At 43.0% G+C, this 27,635-nt stretch overlaps 2 protein-coding genes across 20 annotated transcripts in view; one reads left to right on the top strand and one right to left on the bottom strand.

Moving 5' to 3' along the window:
• Positions 1–27,635, top strand: part of LOC121041914 (uncharacterized) — a 67,645-nt gene that overhangs the window by 25,291 nt on the left and 14,719 nt on the right. For 7 of the 14 annotated variants that reach the window (XR_005795910.1, XR_005795908.1, XR_005795911.1 and 4 more), the window contains 2 exons: positions 554–722; positions 26,733–26,823. Coding sequence is in view for 2 of the 14 variants with exons in the window: in XM_040493111.1 (XP_040349045.1) it covers positions 22,277–22,361; positions 26,733–26,823; positions 27,467–27,621 (331 nt within the window). In the remaining 12 variants the exon portion in view is untranslated. Of the gene's footprint in view, positions 1–553; positions 723–1,828; positions 2,922–7,461; positions 8,398–21,423; positions 22,362–26,732; positions 26,824–27,466; positions 27,622–27,635 lie in introns of those variants that run through there. The other 7 variants (XR_005795905.1, XM_040493111.1, XM_040493112.1 and 4 more) reach the window with 7 other exon arrangements.
• KIF23 (kinesin family member 23) lies at positions 153–27,557 on the bottom strand. Of its 6 annotated transcripts, none has more exons than XM_040493110.1 (24): positions 27,451–27,557; positions 25,634–25,703; positions 24,490–24,618; positions 20,401–20,506; positions 20,019–20,155; positions 19,694–19,803; positions 19,091–19,261; positions 17,774–17,815; positions 16,959–17,071; positions 16,695–16,816; positions 15,324–15,426; positions 11,082–11,161; positions 10,877–10,996; positions 10,525–10,651; positions 10,026–10,184; positions 8,549–8,706; positions 7,718–7,891; positions 7,306–7,485; positions 6,701–7,012; positions 3,402–3,632; positions 2,432–2,514; positions 2,168–2,252; positions 1,480–1,550; positions 153–743 (listed from the first exon to the last, which is right to left on the bottom strand). In XM_040493110.1, the coding sequence occupies exons 1-24, from the start codon at positions 27,459–27,461 to the stop codon at positions 728–730; spliced, it is 2,910 nt and encodes a 969-aa protein (XP_040349044.1). In that variant the 5' UTR covers positions 27,462–27,557; the 3' UTR covers positions 153–727. The 6 variants fall into 6 exon arrangements, with proteins under 6 accessions (XP_040349044.1, XP_040349039.1, XP_040349042.1 ...); XM_040493105.1 differs by having other exon boundaries at positions 2,174–2,252; XM_040493108.1 differs by lacking the exon at positions 3,402–3,632.

Raw genomic sequence — 27,635 nt, 5'->3', positions numbered from 1 at the left:
GTTAGTAGGATTGAGCCCCAGGTCTGGCTTACAACTCAGAGCCTGTTTGGAATCCCCCTTCCCCACCTCTGTTCATGCAGTCTCTCTCAGAATGGATAAACATTAGAAACTTCTAGTGCTTGGGAGTATGTGGTAAATGTCCCACAACTTTGTTTCTGTTTCTCAGTTTTTTATTTCAATTCTTTTGGCATATCTAAATGTCAGAAAGTGGATATATACATACAGAATTCAAAACAACTTCCTAAAATGGTTTTAGTATTGGCCAGTCACTGACATCTTTATTTTGAAAGTTTGAATTCCCAAATATGTCTAAAGTGCATTCTTGCAGCTAAGCTATAGCAGCATTTGTTTATAAACCCTTAAGAAGTATTCAGACAAGAGCTGGAAAAGTCACAATAAAAAAGTGTGATCTAAATATATTTTTCCTTAATCACGTAGGACAAAACACTTGTGTGAATTAGTTTATAAGTATACAAGAAATATACAAAATAATAGCATTATTAAAAAGTTCACATGGCAAGGCATATAATATAAAAAGTGTGCTGAATCCTAGATATCTTTGGAAACTTCGGGGGAATCTCTGATCTGCACCAGCATCTGATGTATCTGAGGTCTGTGGTATTCAACAAAGCTGCAGTTCTACAGGGTGACTCTGAAGACTGCTGGCTCTGCTTGGAGACATCACCAACACAAATGAAAATGTTCTCTCGTTACTGAAACCGGTAAGTCACGGTTTCTTGCGCCTAAAATGTGAAAACCAGCATTTAGTATTGACTTTTGCGATCAGTGATACATCCATAGCAATTAGATCTCCTAGGAAGACTTTACAAGAACTCTTTTATCATGGGAAAGTTCAGATCCTGAGATAGCAAGTAACAGTTATAAACTATGAGTCTCCAATATTAAGCTTTAAAAGCAGGACTTCCCGCCTTTATCCTACTGCGGTACTTTTCCAACTTGCCTGAGGAATACCTGTGTTAAAAATGGACACACAGACATGTATAGGTAGACATATGAAAAGAAAGGGTTTTACTAACATGGAAAAAGAATGGGGTATGCATTTAACAGAAGGAAATGTGGGATTCCTTCCCCTACCGTAAATTCGGCCACCCCGTTTTATTTTACTGAACACTTAACCACTATAATGAGACCAAGAGGCATGTTCAGAAAGAATGAATTACAGAAATTGCTGTCATCCCTGACTAAAGCCTCCAGCCTCCCCTCCTTATGGGTGATCTCAGTTCAGCCTCCGAGAGCTTTATGAGCATTAGCAAAGTACGAATAAGAGTGAGCAATCTTCCATCACCTCCTGTTACTGCTCTTCCCAAGCCTTCTGAGGTTCTCAGCACCGACTGCGGCAGTCTGCCAAAGCACCCAGATATTCCAAGGGGTAAACAGAAACCTCATAATGTCCCCTTAAAGTGGACGGTAGGGAGAAGGGAGAAGCCACACAGAAAGGCCCAGTTAGTCAGGACTCACTTGGGTTGTGCGTGATGCTGATATCCGGGTCCCAGCTGAGATCCTGCTCTCATCTCCACAGCCACAGAACACTGATAGGAAAATTACAGAAGAGGAAAAGATCAGCTCCTCTGTGCAGTCTATAAAACAGTTCTGCTCAGATGGGTTCAGCCAAGGTGACACCCCACATTGCTTTCTAGTGCAGCACAGACAGCTATGCTAAAATACCAGGTATCTGCAGTTTATTTGACTTAAGCCACAAAGATGGTGAGCTCGAACTGTCCGTAGACATCATCTGGGTAATTTCCTCGGTTTAGATGAGGAAGAAATGGCCTCCTAACACCACCTGCCCTTCCCATGCTCTTTCCAGGGGAGCCTCTCATCAGGAGTAACAGTTCCACAGGGAAGTTGTGCCTGTGTGAAGATTCCCACCAATTTGATGTGAATTCTTGTCACTCTGCAGTGACGCTCTCTGACCTGATTCTCGGGCCCTATTCCTCTACACTGAAAACAAGGCTTCTGAACCAGAGAGCTCCAATGAGAGCCGATCCAAACGAGCATGAGTCCCTTGGCAGGTTTGCTAGGAACAGAACTACAGGCTGCACTGGCAGTGTGAGATCCGACCTCAGCTGCTTCCAAGAGCCAGAAAAACAATAAGCAGGGGGGTTAAAAATAGGTTACCCCTTATTTTTATTAAACAAATATTTACCCCTACCCTTGTTTCTACATCGGTCCATTCAGACTCCGTACCATCTGGTTGGGCAGGTGCTGCCCAGGAAGATCTTCGTTTTCGCCTACAGAAAAATGGGGAAACAATACGCAACAATTATTTTGCGTCCAGGAACAGGAACAATGTTAAAAATAGGGAAATATCACTACACTCCTTCAGATAATTAATGATACATTTCATAGGATGTTGTGTTCTGCAAGAATAAGCAAGCTAAGAAAACAATAGCCCTTGATGGTCACTCACCCAGTTGGCGATTCTTGTTTTAAAGTCTCAATATCGGTAAACTGAACAGATTGTCCACCACCTCTTGTTTTATAAACATCACCCTGAAGTCAAGAGATAAAGGTCACCATTACACTTTGATAGCCCAAGTGATAAATGTTTCAAACTGAACTTGAGATTCTCCATAAACCAATAAAGTCCCATCCACAAAACCAGATGGTGTTTCTAACTGCTGGGTCTGTACTATTAAAATACTTCAGAAATTATCTCTCACTAAACAAAAGTCCAATGCAGTATCATCAGTAACATTCTTCAGAATATTCCTTTTTGTTCTATAAAAAACCACACCAAGGATCAAGAAATCTACCAGAAATTTCTAAATGTTCAAAGGCATTTATACTTTCCTCTGGGTATACCCCACCCCTCATTTTCAAATGACAGTACAGTCGTGTTTGTAACTCTGGTTATACTAAGAATCATCATCTAAATTAAATTTGATATGAAAAACGTTTTTTCCCAGTTGCCTTTTACTCCCCAATTATTCATTGACTCTGCAATCAAAGGAAAATTTTTCTACAGGAAGGGAAGGGAAAGGGCTCTGGGTAGCTCAATAATAAGAAATTTTGATAGGTCACATTTTAATGTGGGCTTTTTATCTAGAACTGACAAATGGTACAAGTTCTTTGGGCTTACTTTTAAAGTAGTGGTTAAACTATATTAATTACAGTATATAATAGGATCCTCTAACAGAGGATCCGGAGAATCTGAGCCTCATTCAGTACAGAGCAGCCAATTTAATTGTAGTTTAGCAGATTCATAGCCTGAGCAGTTAGTTTTCTAACGAACAAACACAAAGGTCAAAAAGGTCGTATCAACACCCGTTTATCTTCGTTGACACCGCCCGTGTGTCATCAAAGGAATAGAAGATTAAGTGGTTTTTTGTGAAGTTGACATTTTGTATGTTTTTCGTCCTGTGTAAATTTGTTTTTACCTTGATTAGTTTAGTTTCAATCTCCCCATCGGAGGCTAGTTCCTGGTGGGTCAGCATATACTTCTCACACTTAGCTAGTGCCTTTTCATTTGCAACAGATACTGTGATGGCATGAGGGACATGTGGCTGCATGACTGTTTCAGTTTGCACGTTAGACGCAGGCTTATGATCTACCCATCTGTCTCCTGCAGAGCGTGATCGTCTGTGTCGGAGACGAATTGGTGGTGCGTTCTGATCAGGTTGAAAGAGGAATCAAGAAACAAGCATAACCCAGAATAAATTTAAGGGTATTATTAGAAGTGCAGCAGGTTTGGCTACATTAGCTGATGATCATATCAAAACAAACGCACAAACATTTTCAAAAGCTAAATATGTTACTCAAATGATTTAAATGTTCTCTTTGTATTTAAACACAAAACCCACAAACATCTCTTAAAACCATCTTGTATGTTCTACGTTCTGTCAGGGAGCTTCCGTTTCAACAAAACAAAATGGAAGGAAAAATTCTGATAATGCTACTAGGCTTTCCTGTGTAGGTGGTATATTCAAGACCATTCATTTTACATTCTTGATCAAAACTGTTATCTGTGCCTGTCGTTGTGAGGTAATCTGTTAGGTCCACAACTGTGTTAAAGGCTCCAAATAAGGTCAGTAAAAGCCTTAAACATGTCACAGGCCTCTAAACAAAAGAGAAAACACTCCTTCTACAGAGACGGACAAAAAAAATGAAAGCTAATGGCCTGTATGTACAAAATGCTAAAGAACATAAGGTATAATAAGAATTCTATGTATAAAATGATCAAGAGAACGTAAAAGAACTACTTCTGAGTACTTTCTGAGACTTTAAAAGTTCAAATAGAACTTCATGAAAAGTTCAAACACAGTGATGGCTAAAACATACCAACTATTTTTCCTCAGACATTTCATGAAGGTTCTAAGAACCAAACTAAAAATACAGTATCAAATTAGTCTCCATCAGTCACACAATAAAAAACTAGTTGCTTCCAGTCAACTATCATGTAAATTTGGGGAAGTTAAATTTAGCACATTCAGTCTAAGACACACAGGACATAGTGTGTGACACACAGGACATAGTTCCAAAGATACCCACTGCTTCAAACATCTCCTTTTGTATAACTAAAAGCAAATGAAACAGTCTGTTACAGGCCAAATCCTTCAAAGCTGGTCGCCTATGAAGATCCCAAGTTGAAAATGCCTGTCTGGGGCGCCTGGGTGACTCGGTTGACTTGATTTTGGCTCAGGTCATGATCTCAGTTTGTGAGATCGAGCCCCATGTCGGGCTCTGCTCTGATAGCAGGAAGCCTGCTTGGGATATTCTCTCTCTCTCTCTCTCTCTCTCTCTCTCTCTCTCTTCCTCTCTCCCCCTCCCTTCCTCTCTCTCACACACACACACGCAAATAAACATTAAAAAAAATAAAATGCCTGTCTGGAGAACTGCAGCGTTTCCCCTAATAAGCACAAGCAACAGCAGAAGCACTGGTGGGAAAGGATGCTGCTACAGAACGTGGGCAGTCAGTTTGCCATGCGAGATGCCCAAGCCTCAGGGCAACTAGGAAACCTTCCATTCTTAAAGTGGCCTCAGGCTCTCTCACAATCTGTTTCAGTTTGCACGTCGTTACCATTTAGCAAAGGTGATAGTTTTCCTGAACACATTTGGCAGTAAATAGATTATGAAACAAGCTGCAGAAAGATAGTTCTTACAATCTACTACCTATTTGAAGATATTTTAAATTTCTTCCTCAAATTTACACTTTAGTAGTGTAAATTCAGTCCACCTGACTTAATTTTTGGCCAATAAACCTAGATGTGTAGATACTAGCCTAAACTTTGCTGCACTTCTAAAGAGATTTGATTTCAAGTGAGAAGTTAAAGGATCGCTAGTAAATCCTCTTAAGTATCTCAGAGCCAAATTGGATAACACGTTAATGCTGACCAGGCACAAGCAGGCCTTGAATAGTGTTCAGTCTATAAACTTTCATGAAAAATAAAGGGGATTTATTAGACTTGATCAGAAACTCTATCACCATAATTTGCTCCCTAAAAAGGTTTAAAGCAAAATCTGCAAAATAAAAAACTCCGACTTTAGAACACATCTGTGCAGGGTCTTGGTAAATACCTTGCAATTAATTCATCACTATTCCTGAATAACCAGGAGTGCAGGTGATCTAAATGAAGCTTATCTGTACCTAAATTGTACAAGAAAAGCTAAAGCAAATACTATTAACTTGTTAAAAGAAAAATTCTATCTAAAAGCCATATTAAAATTTTACTAAATATAAATTCACAATATTAGCTTGGCCCATTTATTCAGATTCAAAGTAAAAAGTTTATCTTAATCCTTAAGAAAACTTAAACAGGAATGACTTTAAACACCCTTGACTGAGGCCAAGCCCTTGTAAATCGAGATAAAGCTCTTCAGATTAAAAGCAACTACTGGACTTGCAAACCTTCAGTAGTTACACAACAGACCTGGAGTATTCAAAAACATTGAATGTCATGAAAATCAAAAAATAGATAATAAGCACTTGCAGGGCATTCACTTTGTTAGGCTCATGGATTAAAAATAGAGGATATTTATTCAATTAATGTGAACTTTCTTGGGTTTGGTAAAGACTCTTTATACAGGACAGTCCTCATTAGGGATGAAACACCACAAAGTGTATGACTGACTTTCAAAAGTTTGAGGAAAACAGGATTGCATATCTATATAGATAATAATTGGTAAATCCAGGTCAGGGGGAAGGAAGCCACTGTGCCATTCTTTCAGCATTTGAGTTTGAGATTTTTCAAAATAGAAAACATTTTGAGAAAACATTTTTAAAAACAAAAGGTCAAAAGTGGCAAAAAAATTTGAGGAAAGGAAACCAAAAGGAAAAAGCAATGGAAACCGCCCTCAGCACTCGCACCCCGGTCTGGAGTGCTTAGGAGCCACTGCGGAGGAAAACACGATTACTCCGGGCCAGCCCAGTTGACCTGTGTTCCTTGGCATGGCTGCTGTTACCAGATACGTTACAGCTTTTTCAGACTCAAGAGCTAGGCCTCGATTTCTGGGTGATTTCTCCAAGAAATTAACAGAAAAATTAGACCTTATTTATACTGGAGCTCACCCGTCTTCCGTTGAGCTTTCTGAATCAAGTCACACACAAAAATAACAATAAAGTAAAATAATGAAAAAACAAAACGGCAAAAAACCAAAAACAAAAAAAACAACCGCCACACGAAAGCCCCCAAGATGACGCTCTGTGGCTACAATACTTGAAGAGAATGCTGGCACTAACCCTGCAGCAGCGGTCCTCTTCTGTTTCTACCTCATTTCTGAATGTGGGAACCACCTCCCTGCCTTCGGTCCAGTACAGCCCTCGCCTTCTGTCTGACACGACACAAGTTTTACTTTGTCCTGGCTCCTGCTGCCTACGCCTTGCAACAGATGTGACATTGAGAGGTGTGTTGTACGGAGGAATTTTCTGCTCCCACTCCGAAATACAGGAAGCTACAGAAATGCTGCTGCAAGAGTTAGAGCGCCTATGGAGCTGCGGCTGGCTCAGGAGTTGTTGGCCGTTGGGAATCTGAGCGATATAGTTACTAGAAAGCTAAAAAAATGGAAGAGACGTTAATGAGCGAGACAAACACTGAGAGAAACAGTTCACTGCTTTTGCATAATTTTAGCACAGGAAGACAACTCTAGACTTCGTTTTACTGAGTTAAAAAAATTTTTATACCGAATGCACTGAATTGGCGTTGATGGCTAAATTTAGAGATATTTACGCAGAGAAGTTGGTGAAACACAGTTAAGTAATATAAACGACAAGTGCTCATCATAGAAAGTCACCTAATCCGAACAGATTTTCTCCAGTGCGGGTTACTCCACAACCACATAACTTACAGGTACTGGTGACGGAGAGACGGCTCTTTGGGTCACTTTCTCCCGGTCCCGCTCCCGCGAAGGTCTCTCTGGCTTTTCAGCTTTGGGCTCAGTAACAATAGCCTTCAGTTGTTTCAGCTTTTCATCTTTGACCCAGAGTTTATTTTGCATCTCCAGCTGCTTGGCTGCCACCCGACGCTCCTAGGTTGGCGGCAGCGACACACATCTAATTCAGTTACACCGGACGGGCGCGGCATGTCACCCGGACGCATCGTTTGCCAAGAACGACAGTCCTCCCGTCCCTCCCGCGCTCGCCAGACCAGGTCACTGGTCAGGAGCTGGAAGGGCGGGCAGCGGCTGCTGGAGCCGCCGTCACCACCACGGACACCCTCCCCCGGGGACGCCAGTGCGGAATACTAGGAGCGACACTCACACATTCCTTCTCCCACTTCATTGTCGTTTCTGTCACCATGCCTTGCAGCCTGGCTTCCAGTCTGCGTTTGTCAGAAAACTGCCGCTGCAGCTTCTGGTTCTGAGCTTCGAGTTCCTGCTGCAGGGTGCGCTTGTCTTCCTCATAGATGGTAGTTGTTTTCTCTAAAATCTCAATCTGGGGAAGCAGACCATTCTGTTCAGCATGAGGCACATAAACACCGCACGTAGCTGTGAAAGAAGCTCGCAGAATTTGCTTATGCGGGCACGATTGTGGGAGGAAAAATCAGGGAGAAGGCAGTTTCCTTTAAACTCTCACCTGAATTCCTACCTCCATTCCTAGGAGCGAGAACTTTTAAACGAGTTTCTCACAGAAAAGATGTTTTAACCGACTTTGTGTGAAAATAAGTTTCCCCTGAGAGTAAGACCTGAATTCTCTATTTTAGGCTGTTCTCAGACCAGAGAACACTGTGTTGGTTGAGATGGGCTTCTTGGAATGAATGGGCACCCCCTAAATGACACTCAGTTAATGAGAGCAAACATGCTTCACCAGAAGTCAAAAAGCAAGCTACGAGCAGAGCCGAACTCTAGAGAGCCCTCTGGAAAACTCACCTGTTTGGTCCAAGAACATTCCCATCGATCGCTAAAGTCTAACTCATAAAATTAAAGAGCATTATTACCCCTTGAATGCTTTTCATTCCCATTTCCTGTCTTTGGGGTGAGGCGAGGACGAGTAAGAACGCAGTGGTGAGAGGCTCTACAGCAGAACAGCTAAGGCAGAGAGAGCGGTGCTCAGCAGCCAGCACGCACGCCCATAAATGATGCCGGCACAAACCTTGTATTCTAAAGTTTTGTTTTTCTTCTCCAGCCGTTCTATTTCCAACTTCTGTCCTGAGATCACCTTTTCTTTTTCATTTAGTTTTCCTTGAATGTAGTTTTCTCTATTTAAAACAGCATTGTCAAATTCTTGCAACAGGGCTTTGAAAGTAATAGCTGAAACAAAAGCATGCAGGCCAAGTTTACTCCAATTCCAAGATGACCGGTGGAATCAACTTTTACTAGTCGGTACTTTGTAAAATGTAGCTAGTCAGCAAATCATGAGGGTTAGTCCATAAAGAGTGTGAGGGGCACCTGGGTGGCTCAGTTGCTTTAAGCATCTAACTCTTGATTTCCACTCAAGTCATGATCCCAGGGTTGTGGGAACGAGCCCTGAGGCAGGTTCCACACTGAGCATGGAGCCTGCTTAAGACTCTCTCCTCTCCCCACCAGCCCCCCCTCTCTCCCTCTAAATTAAAAAAGAAAGAAATCTATGAGAGACATTCCTAAAGGCTGTTTTTCACTAGAAAACACTGGGCCTTTCATTTTGCACTATGACATTCCCTTGTCAACCCTTATAGGTTAAGTCATTTGCTTCAAAACAAGTGCGAAAACTGGATTTAGGATCAGTTGCGGGACTTGACAAGTTACTTAATTTTTCTGAGCACATTTCCTCATTTCAAGACAGGGATATAAATACCACTCATCTCACACCTTTCTTACGAAGATTTAAATGAACCGACGATGATAAAAATTGTTGATCTGTTTCCGAGCACTTAACTACATACCAGGCTGTTCGCTGTTCTACATGATTTTCATAAATCATCTCATCCCCACGACACCCTCCTAGATAAAACAACTAAAATCTCCATTGTGCAGACATGGAGAGTAAGAAATACATGATGAAGTAATTCGCCCAAAGACAGTTATTAAGATGTAATACATGTGGGGTGCCTGGGTGGCTCAGTCAGTTGAGCATCCGACTCCGGCTCAGGTCATGATCATGATCTCACGGTTCATGAGTTCAAGCCCCAGGTCAGGCTCTGTGCTGACAGCTCAGAGCCTGGAGCCTGCTTCAGATCCCACTCTCTCTTTGCCTCTCCCCCGTTTGCGCACGCGCGTGCTCTCTCTCTCTCTCTCTCTCTCTCTCTCTCTCTCTCACAAAAAAACTAAAAAATTTTATATATAAAAAAAGATGTAATATACGTGAAGTGCCTTGCAAGTAAGTGACTAGTAAGAACTAAAAACAAAGTAGCTATTACTCCACTCTTTTGTGTCCATCAGTGTAAATTTTAAAAAGGGACCGTATACACACCCACCCACCCACCTCTTTCGTTTTATGATCTGTGGGAAGGTTCCCTGTCAGTCTAATTAAACAATGCCTTGAGTACTAAGTGCAGAAATAACCCTTCCTTAAAGATCTGCCCCACCAAAGAACTCTGATTCACTGCCTATTTCCGGAGGTGAAATGATCGCAGACCGCTTTTGGCCCTTACATTGTTTGTGAAACTCCTCGATCATCATCTGCCGTAGGTGATGTCGTTTCTCTAATGCTTCAATCAGCCTGGGAAGAGTCTGCTCATCGTTGATATCCAAAAGTTCACAGGATGGCAAAGGTGGAAAACTCTGTAAAACTACTTCTGTAACCAGTGGTTCTGTGTTGAATTATAAAAAAATTACAAGAAGTTAAACAGGAGAGAAAGAGCTTATTTAAACAAGTTTAACACTGTGATTAGAACCCCCAACCCCCGGTTCAATTAACCATGCACTTAGAGTTGTCACAATCATACTTCCTTTAAAATGAATTACAAAAAAAGGAAGAGTGGGGGGGGGGGGAGTTACAGTATGTAACAAAAGAAATCTCATTTATACTCTGGTTCAGAAATTTTTCCCCCCCTTCGTTCTTGGGAGGAAGGGAAGTAAATTGTTGTCTCATGTAAAATACATCTGAAGAGAGACTGACAAACGTGCACATGATGTAACACCAAATCATACCGTCTCCGACTGGACCTCCCCGAGCCTGGTTTCTGTATCTCCTTCCAGGAGTTAAACCACAGATTGCCCTGTCTACTGGTCTTGCCACTTCAACCTCTTGGGTCACTTCTGCAAATCTCATGACTTGCTAAGATACAAGACAAATGGGAGGTTTTTAAATTTTTTTTTTAAATAAACATATCCAAGCCTTTCTTCAGAAATTACTTAATGAAATAATAGATTGGTCATTAGTTCCGTAACTAATGGTTCTGTATCAATTTTAAAAATATTTAGAATGTCATTCTTCGCATCCAAATAGTTGTTTTCTCCATAGAAACTCTGAGACTTTATAGGATAAATACGTTAAAATTACCAAGCTTTCTTCATAATCTTCAGCCTTTGGATTCACACACACGATCATGCGTACTTTACCTTCCCCATCAAAGTAGTTCTTGAACAGATGGGTTAACTTTGAATCTCGGTATGGAACCATCTGTAAATAAATTCAAATCCAAATATATAAGGCCAAACAGTGCGTACAAACAAAGCTACAGAAGTGATGAAAGGCTGTTGCTTACTTTGTTAGTTCCATACATTTGATTTTCTCTCAAGACTTCCATACATGTTCTTAGTGTCATTAATGACTGGTTAATGTTTCCTGACAGAAAAATAGAGACAGAAGACATTTGAAAACATTAAAGTAGCTAGAGTGTGGTCTGTTTGCCTATAAAATCCCTACTTCATAGAAATATATGGAGGGGTGCCTGGGTGGCTCAGTTGGCTGAGCATCCGAGTTCAGCTTAGGTCATGATCTCATGGTTTGGGGGTCGAGCCCATCATCCGGCTCTGTGCTGACAGAGCTCAGAGCCGGGAGCCTGCTTCAGATTCCCTGTCTCCCTCTCTCTGCGCCACCAACCCCCCCCCCCCCCCCCCGCCCGCCAAAATAAACACGGGTGCGCATGGGTGGCTCAGTTGGTTGAGCATCAGACTTCGGCTCAGGTCATGATCTCGCAGTCCATGAGTTCGAGCCCCACATCAGGCTCTGTGCTGACAGCTTAGAACCTGGAGTCTGCTTCAGATTCTGTGTCTCCCTGTCTCTCTCTGCCCCTCCCCCGCTCTCACTCTCTCAAGAATAAACATTTTATAAAAAAATACAAATAAAAAATCAACACTAAAAAAAACCCAGAAATACTATAGGAAATTACAAATAACAGGTTGTAGTGGCTAATTTCAAGATCACTCCCATATGGCTTGGCAGGAACATTCTATAATAGCAGTGTTTCGGGAGAGGTTAAATCCCATCCCTCAAGAATTCTAGAGTAAAAGGAATGCAACATTACACTTCCTGGCCCATAAAGTTTCTTCCAAATCTTAAATTCTGTGAGAGAGTGTATTAGATGCAGATGTTTAATATCCTCTATTAACATATTCTCTACAGCATGACAATTTCAGGCTGTAGTTGGCTCCATCAGCACTGAAGTGTCCCCTGCACCCGGAGGGCCTCGTGTTTCTAACAACCATGGGTCTTAGGGTCCAGCTAACTGCGTCCCTTCCACATCCAGACAAGGATTCCTTGGGCAGCATAATTGTTACTTCTGACCACTCTGTTTGGATTTCTGAGCCAAGGCAAGTCTGACAGATTAATTAAGCCTCCTAAAATGCAGGAGATCCCATTTGCAGAGACTCCCCCTTCCCACATACGTAGCAATTTGTTCATTTTAGAACCTTGATTAAGGTCAGCTAACTCCCACCATGCTGTCATCCTTGGCCACCTCTCAAAACACAGAGCTCGTCTGTGCCTCCGTAATGTCCCATGGTTCATGATTCCTCTTCCTTGACCGCAACTCCCAGTGTCCTTCCTGCTTCCATTGTGTTCTCTGGAACCCAAATTCCTGTTACTAGACTTCCCCACCTCCTCACACCTCTCACAGAGGGCTCCATCCATCTCTCCCTAATTGCCAGGGGTTCTGAACCCAGGGTCCATGTTATCCATGGGCACATTTGGGGGAGTCTGCAAACCTGGATGGGAAATAAATTACACCTTTATTTTGTACTGACTTCTGAAATTTAGCAGTTCCTTTCAATTATGAGCATAGGCCAAAAAGTAGTATTAGTGATACCTGTGATTTTTATCAGTAGAAATCACAGGTAATTTTATAGCACATTACAGTTTATTGCTGATCTCAAGATATTTATGTTCATTACTGCTTTGAAATTATGTAGTTTTAAGACCTCCTGGTGGATCTTTATTTTTTTTTTTTTTTAAATTTTTTTTTTTTTTTCAATGTTTATTTATTTTTGGGACAGAGAGAGACAGAGCATGAACGGGGGAGGGTCAGAGAGAGAGGGAGACACAGAATCGGAAACAGGCTCCAGGCTCTGAGCCATCAGCCCAGAGCCCGACGCGGGGCTCGAACTCACGGACCGTGAGATCGTGACCTGGCTGAAGTCGGACGCTTAACCGACTGCGCCACCCAGGCGCCCCTGGATCTTTAATTTAGGCATTAATAAGGAAGCATGTAAATTACTGTAATGACAAATGCTTTAAGAATACTGTTAAAAACACATTTTAATCTAATCGGTTTCCTTTGTGATCCTATGTATTTTATATTATTCAGTCAGAAATCTTCTGTGAAGCGTCCATGGGCTTCACCCTGCAGCCACGGCGCAAAGCCCTGCAGCGCTTTAACTACAGAAGGGCAGTGCCGCTTCCCCCTGCAGCCTAAGTAAAAGTTGCTTGTTTTCTAAAGCCTGACATTTTATAAGGACGGTGAGCAGAGGGAGGCCAGCAAGATTTTTCCTAGTCCCTAGCTGCCATGCCTTCAGTGTTCCCCCTACACGCCCGGGTCATTTCTGACGAGCTGCCACAGGCCCCAACTCCCTCAGCACATTGTTCTCTCTTTAGCACGGGAGCCGCGCAGCTATGACGAACCCTGAAACCTTATTATTCAGAACCGCACCACCTCTTGAAACCTGGGCCCCAACCACCATCTCCCGTTCTTCTCATGCTCACGGCCTAATTGTAGTCACACCTGTTCCTCATCCTAGTAACTCTGGTAGTCCTTTCTGGCTTTTTCCCCAAAGCATCAGAACCCTCCAGTTTCTACTTTCTTCCGTTGAGACAAACCTCTTTTCCCATCAAGGTTAATCCTTTGTCATACCCTGGATCCCAGATTCTCTATCTACATATACATAATGTGGATTTTTTTGTCATCTCACCTGGCTACCACCTTCTCTCTCCTTCCAGGCTCTTTAAATCATTTACTTCAAGTGTTTGTTCCTCAAGGCTCTGCCCTCAGCCTGTTCCCTTCTGTCCTCCAAGAATAATCTCATCTCCCCTATTGCTTCCGTCATATTGGCAAAACCTAAAGCTGTAAACCTCCAGTCAGCTCTCCTTCCAAATGTGTGCACCTCTACATCCAGTTACTAGGCACTTCACCGGAATAAGCTACCCGTGTCCAACACAAACTCGAACCGCCCACACCTGCACCTCAGACTGCTTTCTCCTCAGTCAAGATCTTGGATCTGCCCTTGCCTCTCCCTGCCTCTCCACATCCAGGTGGCCTTCCTAACTGGCTCACTTTTGTCCAACCCTTGCCTCTAGGTCACATGATGGCTTGTGTGAATTACTGCAAAAGGCTCCCAACTGCTGTTCTTATCCCTAGACCTGCCTCGGTACATTAATTCTCTACATAGGAAAACAGTCTTTCTAAAAGACTAATTCCTCATTGACTTTAAGGACCCTGTATAACAGCAGAAAGACACAAGCTTTGAGAATTCACCCGGGCTCCAGTGTTGGGAAAATTCATCTCTCCCAGCCCACTTCCTCATCTGAAAAATGGGTATGATACAGTCCTGAAAAGTCAGAATCAAGAAATCAAGCCCATGCATAGTAGATACTATGATACACACTAGTCCTTTAATAATAGGTAACCACCATTATTCCTTCAGGACAAAATTCAGACTTTTTAGTATGACAGACAAGGATCCTCGTGACCTCGCCTTGCTCTGCCACGCCAGTTGTCATAGGTCATCAGCCCACACCATTTCAGTGACCTTGACTCTGCCATTTCCCCAAACTTGCCCTCACACACACACCCAGATTGGATGAGTGTTCAGATACCAGCACGCAGTAGGTACTCCATGAATGCTATTATGTGTAAAATGTTAACATGAATAGCTACACTAATAAGAGACTAAAAACAACACCAACAACAAAACACAGATTCCCTTTCAATTTGTTTTTGTGTTCAAAGATTTTTCCCATCTCCAGAAGCCAATTTTCACCAGAATGAATGTTGGAATAACTGTTAAATCACTTAAGTTTAAGGGCCTAGTACTTATATTACTGGCAATAGATACCATATGAATGTAACTTGTTTTATATTCATTTTAATCACTTTTTCTTCGTTCATTTTTTTTTTTTTTTAAGATTATGTATTTACCTGAGAGAGAGAGAGCAAGTGAGCGAACCAGCTGGGGAGGGGCAGAGAGGCACAGAAACCCAAGCAGGCTCCACACTGTCAGCACACAAACCGACGTGGGGCTCTATCTCACGAACCATAGGATCACAAGCTGAGCCGAGATCAAGAGTTGGATGCTTGACCCACTGAGCCACCCCAGCGCCCCGCTTATCTTCATTCTTAAGTCAGTGTATGGTCATATATTGATACCAAACCAGCATAACTAAAGAAACAGCACTGACCCCTAACTTTAGCCTCTAAACTATCAAATTACCACCTATCAATAAGCAGATGACAGACTGACACTGCAAGTTCTGGAAAGTCGTAGCAATCACAGTAGTACTGTGCTCTGCTCACCAGCTTCCCGTAATCTGTTCCCTTCTGCCTTCGTCCGATTAGTTCTTTCACTTCCGGCAAGATCTACCAGGGACAACTGGCTTATCGTGATTTGTTCCTTTTCCTAAAAGGAAGATCATAACGCCAATAACACAAGGTATAACTGGTTTATGGTGTTCTTTAATTACATTCCTGTCAACAAATTACTAAGTCTTACAAATATAACATTTGCACAATACAAATGGTAGGGCCAAAGGATACATGTTCTGGGGGAAGAGTCCGCTAAAAGCATCTGGGCTATATGAATACACTGGTTGGTGAAGGGGACAAGGACTTGCCCATCGTCTGCTGTCTGCATTATACCATGAGCTTCACGAAAGCAGGGACTGCCTCTCAACCAGTGTTGTTCCCTCCGGCATCTCACCTAGCACCTAGCATGCAGCAGGAGCTCAGTCCGCATCTGCTAAGTCTAGAAAAGACCTGTCCTAATTTTTCTATAACCTGATATTTGACAATTTTATAATCAAACAATTTCATAATACTCTAATTGTAGAATAAGAAATGAAAAGAGGTACATAACTGATATTACTAGATGTGATTCAAAGGAAAGCAAGTGTATTTGAAGGCTTGACTTACAAGCATTTTCTAACTAACATTTACGAGTGCTGTCAGTCAGTTCTTAGGCACTGGCCTAAGAACTCTACATGCACTCCCTGCTCTAATCCTCACAACACTATAAAGAGTTTATAACCAGTCAGACAGCTAGCAAATTAACAGGAATCAAAATTCGAATCCTGGTGGTCTGCAATACCCTGCTGTAGTCATGCCATGAGGAGACCTTCTCAGTTTCAAATGGAATTACACTTTAATAGCTTAAAGTTATTAAATGATTTCTACTCAGGCCCAAATGCTTTTACTAATTGATGTAAGCCTTGTAGCATGACAGGCCCAGTAGTAACGAGTGATCAGCAGACAGGAGCCCTACTGGCCTATCAGCCAAGAGAAGAACAATTTAGAATTGTCATCTCCTGAACCGTACCTACCCTGGGAAGTTAACTGCTGACATTTCAAAACCATTAACTGAATTCCCACGTACAAAATGAGTCTTCAGAGATAAAATAATGGTCCGTACCTACTTCTTACTTTATCTCCTCTATTAAAGAGATTTATAAAGATTTGTAAACCTTTTCCACAGCAGAATTCCAGGTTCTCAGATTCAATAGCCAGTTTCCCAGAACTACACTCTCTAGTGCAACAATTTTTAAACGTCATCACCTACTATAATAATTCTAGAGCAGTCTTCATTGCGGCGAAACTTCCCTGTTTTAACTCTAGTTCCAAAAACTAAAGCTTCAGTTAAAACAAGAAAAACTCCACACACTACACATTTACCTGTAAGACATTGTCTCCATCTGCATCCAAGGGAGCCTGCACTAATTTAATGTTGAACACGCTATGGGAACGGCTGGACTCACGATTCAAATGTGTGTTAGCAATACGTCTCTTTTTCTGGCCTGTGATGACAGAGACATCACTGATTAAACCTGAATTCGATCACTACAGTACTAAAAATTTAACTGCTGTTAAATTATAGTAGCAACTCTCAGGAGTATACTTATTGTTTCAGATTTTCTGAATGTTAGCGTGGTGTCTAACCTCTCCAGAAAACTTCAAAAGCCTCCTCAGTAGATTTCACTTCTACTTCTGTACATCCTGCAACATACATGTTATGGTTCTTATCTTCACGAAGCAATTTGGATTGTGGTGGTCTATGAGAAAGAAGAAACATTAGTCTCCTAAATTATGGGATACTAATATCTCAGTTTAAGACTAGGACTAAAATGCCAGGCAACATGACATCGATTCTTACAAGGGAATAAGCCTAGGCAAGAGCTCCGAAAGACATTAAACTTGGGTAAGTGTAAGGATGTATAGTCAAGATTAGTTGCATAACAGGAGAACAGGAACCTACACTGTTTTAGAAGCTTTGCTATAATTTGTTCTAATGAAGCACACAAAACACTTTCTAAACAAGTAGAGATCAAAATAGTAAGACGGCAACATCACATGCACAGGTTAAGCATCAGAATCTAGCTGGCATTTCCCTAATTGTAAAAGAGAGAGCCGGTCCCGACATCAGAGTCCACAGAAGACAGATTCGGGAAGAGTTTGGTTTATACCAGGAGTGGCAGTCCTTTCAGAGTGGCTGCTCGAGTTCCAGTCTGTACGGTAGGATAAGGATAGGAAGGGCGCCACCTGCTCGGCCTGCCTCATGCACGGTGGGGGCACAAGCGAGTGCCGGCCACCACTGCTCAGTGAATGGCAGGCTGCTGGGAAGCAGGGAGGGGCTTAGAGGCAGCAGGCAGCCCAGTGCCAAGGACACACCAGCTCCGTGCAGACTCGCCACAGATGCCAGCCGCTAGTACAACCACACCCTTCTCCTTAAGAAAAGAGTCAGCATGGTCACATACACAAACTCTGTGCTCCTCATGGGCGTGCTGCAGCTGTTCCACCTACCGAAGGAAGAGGGTGTGAGCTACGTGACAGTCACAGGATCGGCTCCTCAAAACCCTCCACTTGTAATGTTTCTTCATCGTATGTAAAAACACTTAAAAGTTAACCAGCTTGGAAGAGCCGGCTAAGCACCACCCTCACAAATTAAATCCGAATTCAGGGCCAAATACGCACCCGGTGGGTTCATTCAAGGAGTTACCAGAATGGTTGTTACAAAGCGTGCAAGGCACATTTGTCAGCCTTCCTTTCGTAAAACTACATAAAACCAAGACAGGCTTCTTTGAAAATGATCGCATTTAGAACCCACCAAAAAAGAACCTTGGCACGTGAGCAAAAAGGCAAGGGATCGGTAGCAACGAATGTCATCACAAAAGTTTAGGAAAATGGGTACACGTGACCGATACTCTGAAACAAATGGGAAAGTAAGTAATCTGTACATTGTGTAATGGAATTTATTAAATTCTTTCAGTCTGATGGTTTTCTAAATATCCAGCTGTTTCTCCAATAATGTTCAATTAGACACACACACACACACACACACAAGTCTACATACTATTTATGTTCTGAGAGGCTCTAACAAAGACAGCATTGAAGATAAACATTTAGCTTGAGAACAAAACCATCAACTCAAGAGCAAGATACTAATGTTAAATGAGACTCCAGAGTCTGCTCTGGCACAGGCGTGGATTGGGATGCCAGGCTGGAGTTGTTCTTCAGTCTGAGCAGGCCAAGACCCAAGGAAATCTAAGGAGTTGTCTTTTAACTCTGGCAGAGATATGCTACAGATCACTTCCTGTGTATGAATCAGTGATAGAAGACCTGTATTAGTTGTATAGACAATAGCTTTGGGCTCCTCCCTGTAGAGGTCACCGACCACAGATGGTTAATGTGGCTACAAACTCCCGACACTAAGTATTCGGTTCTTGAAAGGTAATGGCAGGTAACCCTCACCCTTAGGACACTTCCTTATGTGATCACGATCCTTCTCAAGATAATAGCCCCGAGGCCAAGAGTTTTCAAAAGTAATGTCTAAGGTGAGTATTCAGGTCTCTCTTCTCCTTAGACACCTTAACCCCCTGGTGCCCTGACACAGCTGCAGATCCGGTCAAGAATAAAACTATGCACCGAACACCAACCGTACGATACACAAGTTACCTTTCATTTTGAAAACAAAAGCACGATTACCATTTATCACTGAGGAAACTAAAGCTCACTGAGGTCGAGTGGCTTCCCCAAGGTTAAACAGCTAAGATGGGACTCTCTCCACTACTTACTTAGGCTTTATGGGATCAAACGGCACCTCTTCCAACAGATCATATATGTAATTGTTATATATTTCAATATACGAGACAAATACACCATAGACACTGTCTTCATCGACCTCTTCTGCTTTGCAAAATTCTTGTACGTTTATCATATCTGCAAACTCTGGGTCTACTTGTCGTCTGAAAAAAGAAAAGGGCCATAAAATCTGCTTACTCATTGTGAGTCGGAATCAAAAGTAAAGATCCCAAGAGGAAACAGAGAGAGAACGTAAGCGGCCTGTCACCGCAAACAGCAGTGTGTAAAGCAGTCTGTCCATGCTCCTGGTCAGCCGACAGCACTGCTGTGTCCTCCCGCAGACACACGGCACCGGCTGTTATACCCTCTCCACCAAGAGCGGCACCTTCTCTAAACAGTAATTCAAGAACACTGTGCTCAAAACCAAAGAGGACATCTGAGCAAATAAACTTAATTAAGAACATTCCTCAACTTTGATCTCACTGCAGTCAACCATCAGACCAACCACCCTTCACTTTCACCATCCCGGGTGCCTGAGGAAACCACCAGACAGGGTTCCCCTCAGACCAGTGTCACATACAAATGTAATTACTTACTTGCCAGAGGGGGTCTTTGGATTGGGCATGGCTTCCCTTTTCTGCCGTTCTAACAAGGCGTCAACTTCACACTGTATATCCATGCTATTCCGGTCATTAGATTTAAAAACCTGAAGTGGAGGGTAAAATCAGACCATGATTTTTAGATTTGACTTAAGTAGTAAGAGACCTAGTTCAGAAATAAGAAACATTTACTATGTAAGGTTTCAGAATGTACCCAGTTTATTAGGAGTTCTCCCTTAACCCTATATCCACAGGAGATCCATAGATCTCCGTATCTATGCCCTCAGGTGAACTAGTCACAACACAAAAGAATTACACTTACATATCGTTTAGCTTGAAATGTGCCTATACTGTTAAAGATCATGTCCAAACAACGAGGAAGCAGACCTCCTTCCCCTGGAGAACCAGTCATTGTGTGAGTTTTTCCACTTCCTGTCACACCATATGTAAAAAGGAGACCTACAATGTAGCAAGTCACATCGAGTTATATATTAAGTCCTCCGCTCTTTTTCCTTCTTTCATAGCATTAAAAAACACGTAAAATTAACCAGCTCAAAAAAACAGGGTTTATACCACCCTTAATGTTTTATGCCACATTTAACAAATGTGAGTTCAGGACCAACCATAATCAAATACCTAAGTATCAAAAGAGTTTTATGAGGCAGACAGAAAGGAAAACGCAGTGAAAACTCCAGTACCCGTACCATTTTTGCCATGAATGAGGTCATCTACCAAGGGATTAGCCACAACATCAAAGAGCTCCTTCTGGGTGGTATGAGTGCCAAATACTTGTTTAAATGAATACTGAGTCTGTGGAGAAGGGAGAAATAAAAAGCATATGAATGGCATTGCACTCTAAGCTAGAAATACATCTGTTTTAATGTATTCAGATGTTGCTTTAAGGTGTAGACAGAAAGAAAAACCATGAAGTTTTTAAATTTGGAACCCTTAAAAAAGTCATGATGTACCTCAATTATACCACTTATAAATGATAAAGATTACAGTTATAACTACTGAAGAGAATGTAGAAGTCTTAAGCCCACTAACACATCACAGACCACGGCAGATTTTAGACGACAAAGAGCAAAAATGACCATGACTCAGTTACGAACTTGTGAAAATCATCGGGGATTATTACTCCATACACTACTTTGCTCTTTTAAAATGACACAGCAGTCAGGGCGCCTGGGTGGCTCAATCGGTTAAGCAGCCAACTTCAGCTCAGGTCGTGATCTCACCATTCACCGGTTCGAGCCCCACATCGGACTCTATGATGACAGCTTGGAGCCTGGAGCTTGCTTCAGATATTGTGTCTCTCTGCCCCTCCCCTGCTCACACACACTCTCTGTCTCTCTCTCAAAAATAAATTTAAAAACATTAAGAAAAAAATTTTTAAATGGCACAGCAGCATAAAACCAAGTGTCTTATTGTACTGTTTTAAAACCAGAAATGAACTATAGATTTAATTTCCTGAGTTCTTCTATAAAATTTTAAATAAATTGTGACCTTGAAAAAAAATCACTTCAATTATCAAATCTCTATCAAAATAGGATTATTACAAAGTTATAATCATAGTACCAAAACTATTACCAAACTCCTACCTGGAATATTAGGTTGGGGAATATAAGTATATTTTAATGTCAATTAAATTGTCCTAACTGGGCAGGGGCTGGAGTTCTATTATTTCCATTTTTGTTATTTTTTAGTTTTTTTGTATTACAGACCTTGCGGTTTTGTCTGTGACCTTCTTACAGGTTTTACTTCATGAACGTCAGTGCTAGGTTATTTGTTGTATAAGTATTTGCTGGAATTTATTACGGAGTATAACCTTTGTCAAGCGGGACCGCCTTTCCTGTTTTGTACCCTTTTCCTTAAATTCAGCCTGCACAGATATCACTATCACAACCCTTACGTTTTTTAAAGTAGCAGTTTCGTCCCCCCAAGAGGAGACACGTACCGATTAGTACTCAAATATATAATAAGACAGCAGCTGACCCTGAGCAGTGGCCAGGCACTGCCTTCGCATGGCAGTGACTCGTCTCACTCTCACCTGTGATTACATACTGTGAATTATGTTCATTTTACAGCTCGTTATAGATCACACACACAGCCTGCTTCAGCTAGGCTAACTCTTCACTTTGCGGAAGTTTTTATCCTAATCCTGTAGATCAGTTGTAGAGTTCATAAGAAGTATAAAGAATCAGACCAGGAAGGACACACCTCAGATAGTACCAGCAGGTTAGTCAGATGACCTCCAAGTCCCTGTGAACAAACCCCTCCTTTCCAGTAAAGAAAAGCAAGGCCCAGGGCAGGCACCTGCCCAAGCCTACAGTGCTGACTGGTTGCAGCCATTTTCAGTCCAGCACCCTTTGCAATTTTCAGCCCTGCCTTCTGTCACAGGCAATGAGAGCTACTAATCCCCACCAAACTTTTTGTCTACTTATACATGCTTGAAAGTAAGTCCGATTAAAGAAGTGAAGTTCCTCCTAGTAAGTCAGCTCTCAACTATCTGACATCTTCGAAAACCCAGTCCTCCATGAAGCCTTTCCAGACCATTCGTGCTTCATCCATATTCACTGAATGGGGCACAGGGCAGAGAAGGTGCATATCCTTGAAGCTTACACGATAGCAGGGGAAAGAGACAAAAAACAAACCTCTAGATGCGGTAGGTGCTACCAAGGAAGCACATAAAGGGCAGAGCGGGAGAGAAGGGGCTAAGGTGTAAGGGTGCCACTTCCGATAAGGTCGTCTGGACAGTCTCTCTGAGGTGGCGATTTTTAAGCTGAAATCCAAAGATGAGGAGCCATCCATGCTAAGAGCCAAGAGAAAGAAAAGTCCAGGCGAAGAGAACAAGCCTGAAGCAGGATCTGGGCTTATCCAAGGAACTCAGAGGATTGGATGAGTACTAAGAGAGGAGGGTGGAGAAACAGGAGGCAAATTAAGCAGGGTTTTGCCCATTTAAAGACATTCTGCCTTGAAAGATTTTAAACAGGAAAAAGGTCAGATCGGATTTCTGCTTTAAAAGATCTCTCTGGAGGCTTTTAGAAAATGGACTGGAGAATAAGATTCAGAGTGGAAGCGAGCAGTCCAGTTAGATTTCAAAGTAGGGTCAGCAAACCAGTGGACCTCTGAGAACTGCTTGTTTCCTATCTAGGAGGAGATAATTACAGAAATGGAGAGTAAGTTTAGAAACTTCGGTAGCCACCTGACAGGGCTGCAGCATCCCCGCACGTGATCAGGAGGCTCATCTCGTTGAACAGATTGTAAGCTCAGTTCTTGATGGTCTCACTCAGATGGCAAAGCTGCACAAAAGGATCAGTCACGATGCACTGAAGATTTTAAAAAGCTGCTCCTTCAGCACCGATCATTTGAGAAGTACTAGTCTTGGTGATTCATAACAGGGCTGAGACAAGGGTGGTGGCAGTGGAGATAGAAACAAAAGGACAGTTTCACATTGGAGAAGGGCTAGAATCTACTGATACATGAGATACAAGGGGAAGAGACAGAGGTACCATTTATTTGGGAGAGAAGACAAGGGAGGAAGTGATTTAGAGGGAATGTGTAAAATTTCAGGTGCCTCCGTGACATCCAGACAGTGGACGTTTGACTTTAGAGCTGAGGACAGGTTTCGACTGGAGGTCAACTCCAGAATTATTGTCACATAACCAACATTTAAAGCCATGGGAAAGGGTAGAGAAGAGAGTCCTGGGTGAGGGCACCTCAGTATTGAGAGGTTGGAAAAGGAAGAGGAACTTGCAGAGAGTGGCCAGCGAGAGCCGAGAACACAGAGACTTGGACGGGGAGACGGCAGAGGGCTTCAGGAAGGAGGGGACTGCTGAGAAATACATTATGAGGACAAGAGGCGTCCGTCAAAATGTTAGTGGCCCGGAGACCACTGGTGGGCTTCCGACGGTTTCACAAGAGCAGTGTGCACATGAGTGAGACAGCTCGACAGTAGAGACGACGGCCCAAATAAACGTTTTCTTCTGCATTCCCACAGTCCATCTCTTTCAGCACACCTGTCTGTCTCCTATCAATACGAAGGTTACCTGTTTTCTGTCCGTGCCCCCAGTTAAGTTGTAAGCTCCATAAAGGCAAAGATTGTGTCTCACCCGTAAAATCTTCTGCCCTGCAGCTTTAGTGCAAGATGTTTGAACTGCATTCAACTCACTTTGCTCAAGATTTTACTAAAAATAACACTTCACAAGAGGTCGAAACAAAAACACAATGCCTATTGCTATTTTATTTTTAAATGTTTATTTTATTTATTTTGAGAGAGAGAGAGAGCAGGGGAGGAGTAGAGAATCCCAAGCAGGGTCTGAACTATCAGCATGGAACCTGATGCAGGGCTTGAACCCATAAACTGTGAGAGCATGACCTGAGCCAAAACCAAAAGTCAGACGCTTAACCACTGAGCTATCCAGGTGCCCCCGGCCATTGCTACTTTAATCTGCTTATGAAATTGAATATGTGTGTGTGTATAGCCACCTAGCACAATCATTCTGCATTAAACGATCCACCTAGCACAATCATTCTGCATTAAACGATCCCTGACATGCTCTAAAAAACAATATCCAGTACAAGAAATTACATTATAAAGGCAATCCTCTACCTCAAGGATACCAAACGTATGCCTAGCCACACTTTATATATGGTGGTTATAGGGAAGTAAACAAGTTTTTCAAAAAAGTAGAAACGTGAATTTTGTTAAATGGAAAAAAATGAAAAAGCCCTTCGGGAAAAATCGAGTAAATCATATCAAGTAAAAATAGCTTGGGTCCAATGGCAGTTACCTCCTTATAGTCTCCATTTCGGTTGAGTCTGTAACCCTCAGGAGTATGAAGTTGAACGGTCGTATTATTGATCACTTCTATGCAACACTCTTGATCAGGAAGGCTCAGTGGGCGCACCCTACAGTATACCTGAAAATACAGGAAGGGACTTTAAGAACAAAGGTTGACTTTTTACCTGACTTTTCATTTAAGCTTCCCATTTGTTCGTTCAACATTTGGTCTCTCGATATTAGAGATTCATATAAACTTAGAGCCATGAAAACCAAAACTTGCTACCAGAAATGGTCAGATGCACACAGATATATTAGACATTAGAGAGATTTTTAAATGCACCTACAGTTGAAGTAAATTTGGATAACAAAAGCATCAAAGTCACACAGCTTCTCTTCACTGTCGTGCAGGCACAAATTTAATAAAGTTACACTATTACTAATTTTAAAAATCTCTAAAATCAACATTACACAGTGAGAATTTGAAAAGCTGTTAGAATTGTTTGAAACTGAATGTCAAGCAAAACTTGACAGCTTAACACTCAATAAATATACAAATAAAGTATAAAGTGCAACATCCTAAACACATCTTCTCAATCAGTGATAGGGTTGAGGAAAAACTATTCAGCTTGCAAAAAGCATCTAGTTCTCTCAACTTAGAACAAGAGACACATTCCTGTGCCAGTGAAGGACAGACCGAAAATATCTGAGCAAATCAAACTAGTATTTTTTGCATTTGACTTTAAAAGCAAGGTCCCAGGTCTGAAACTAGTGAAGTATGTGCAATTTTGAGAAGTTAACTAGACTGAATTTAGCTATTCTACAGCAGTCTTTATGAAGCATGCCATCAAGTACTATTTAATGGTGGTGAAATGGGGAGGACGCTCACTGGAGCAGAAATTCCTACCTCCAGCCGAGAGTAGGAAGAATTCTCTGGGACAGCTGAAGAACATTTTTCATCATCTAATTGTTCAAATCATAATTAGTTACAGGAGTTATGCAATTGACAACCAAAGACTTCATTTTGCTGGACTAAAGAATCCTACACGGAGACAAAATCTCAAAGCTGAGATCTCCATCCCTTCCAAGCACACACAGAAGACAGAAAAGGACTGAAGAAAAAACACACAAACAAATTCACAGAGAGACCTTACCCCAACTGGGTCTTTAAGACTCGTTTGGGATCCTTTCTTCACTAGAAGTTTCCTGGGCGTCTTAGTCCTCCTGGTCATGGGTTAAAAAAAAATTCTGTTCAAACTAACGTACAAAAACCTCACCTGTAATTCACAGGGAGATAACCTTCCTAGAGCTTATAAAGTTATCCCTTAGCAGTTCCAAAACCTCACCCCCCAAATAACATAAGAATATGCTGCATTAGAAGAATGTGACACACATAATGCAGAAGTAAAACTGGGTTTAGGAGACATTTTTGGTTCTAGATGTGCCTACTTACTGTTTGAGTAGTTCTATATTTTAAGTAGTTTGCATATTTTCTTGAACAATTTTACAGAAGCATGACAAAGCTGAAAAATCTACAGATAATTGACCACACTCATTTTGAAGGCACTTATTTATGCGCACAAGCACACACCGCTCTGACGGCCCTTGCCAAGGCAGACTGACAAGCTATTGACTTCACCAAATTATAAAAATGCAGATGGAGGGGCGCCTGGGTGGCTCAGGTCATGATCTCACAGCTTGCGGGTTCGAGCCCCGCGTTGGGCTCTGTGCTGACAGCTCAGAGCCTGGAACCTGCTTTGGATTCTGTGTCTCCCTTTCTGCTCCTGCCCAACTCATGCCCTCTCTCAAAAATTAACATTAAAAATTTTTTTAAATAAAAATAAAAATGCAGATGGACGGATCCATTTTTTCATCAAGATCAAGGTCTATACTTTTAAGGAACAACTGTTTATTGAGTTCTCCACGCTATCATCCTTTGTCCCCAAACAAAATTTAGTCTCCAAACTGCAATTTCTCTTGCTCTCTTAGAAACAAAGGAAAAACATATTTTGACTTCAGTTCACCAATTTCTCCAGCATGCCCCTTTCCTCCACCAACCCCCACATTTATCTGTCGTGTAGATGAACACTTAACATCAAAATTAAGTGAAATTACTGGCAGGGGCTACGGATTATTAAAATATTTTCTCAACATGTTCCAAGATGAAACAAATTAGTGTTTTAAGTACAAACTATTACGGTAGGTTTACTTAAACTCAACTTTTTTTTTTTTTTTTTTCTTTTTTTTTTTAAGATAAAGATTTTGACTTTGGCCTCAAGAGAACAAGCCGCTTTTTGCAAATGACAGCCCTCCCCTCCGCGCAGGGATTGCTGTACCCAGAGCGGTGAGTGCTCGGGGCAGCGCAGCAACGCAGGCCGACTGCGGGGGGGGGGGGGGGGAATGTGGGCGTGGGCGCCCGTGGGCGGAGCGGGGCTGTCAGCGGCCCCAGAAACTGGTCTCCGTCTCAAGGCCACCGGCTAGGCTCAGAAAAGCACGCCGCGCTCCCGGGTGCCAGGGCCCTCCAAAGACCGAGGCCTCCTGGCGCCCTCAACCCCGGAGCACAGCCCGCGCGCGGGGAGACCCCCCGGCCCGCACTACCGCGGCAGAGTGCAACCCGGACGAGCGGGCGGACAGGAGGGAAAGGGCTGGGGGCGGCGGTCCCGGAACCAGGTGGATGGCACCCCGGCTAACGGGGACTCGGGTCGCGGCACAGACCTCCCCGCTCCCCCCGTGGGCCGACCTTTCCTGCCCCCGGGAGGCCGGGGCGGGACGCCGGGCTCCGGGCGGCAGAGGGCGGGGTGGAGGCTGGAGGGCGCGCCGCGGCCGAGTCTCCGCGCCCGGGCTCCCCCTAAGCGGCCCACGCGGGGGCTCCCACTTTGGGGGGCAGCGGCCCGGGCCACGCAGGGCTCCGTGCAGACCGCGCGGCCGGCTGCGACGGGAGACGCCGGCCCCGGCCCGGCCCGGTACTCACGCTGGCTTCATGGCAGCGGGCTCCGTGCTGCCCGGAGGCGCGCGCGGGACGCCGGGCTCGATCTGGCGGGCTGGCGAGGGCGGCAGTCCGCAGGGACGGGCCACGGGAAGCGGGACTCCACGGCTCAGGCGCGGCGCTTCGAGAAGCCGGTCGACGCCGCCGCGAGCCCAGGTGAGCTCGCGCCC

This window comes from Herpailurus yagouaroundi, unplaced genomic scaffold, assembly GCF_014898765.1.
Source record: "Herpailurus yagouaroundi ecotype Mexico unplaced genomic scaffold, PumYag 184, whole genome shotgun sequence".
Lineage (NCBI taxonomy): Eukaryota > Metazoa > Chordata > Mammalia > Carnivora > Felidae > Herpailurus > Herpailurus yagouaroundi.
Note: the sequence above shows the minus strand (reverse complement) of the source record. Positions and strands in the feature narration are given on the sequence as shown.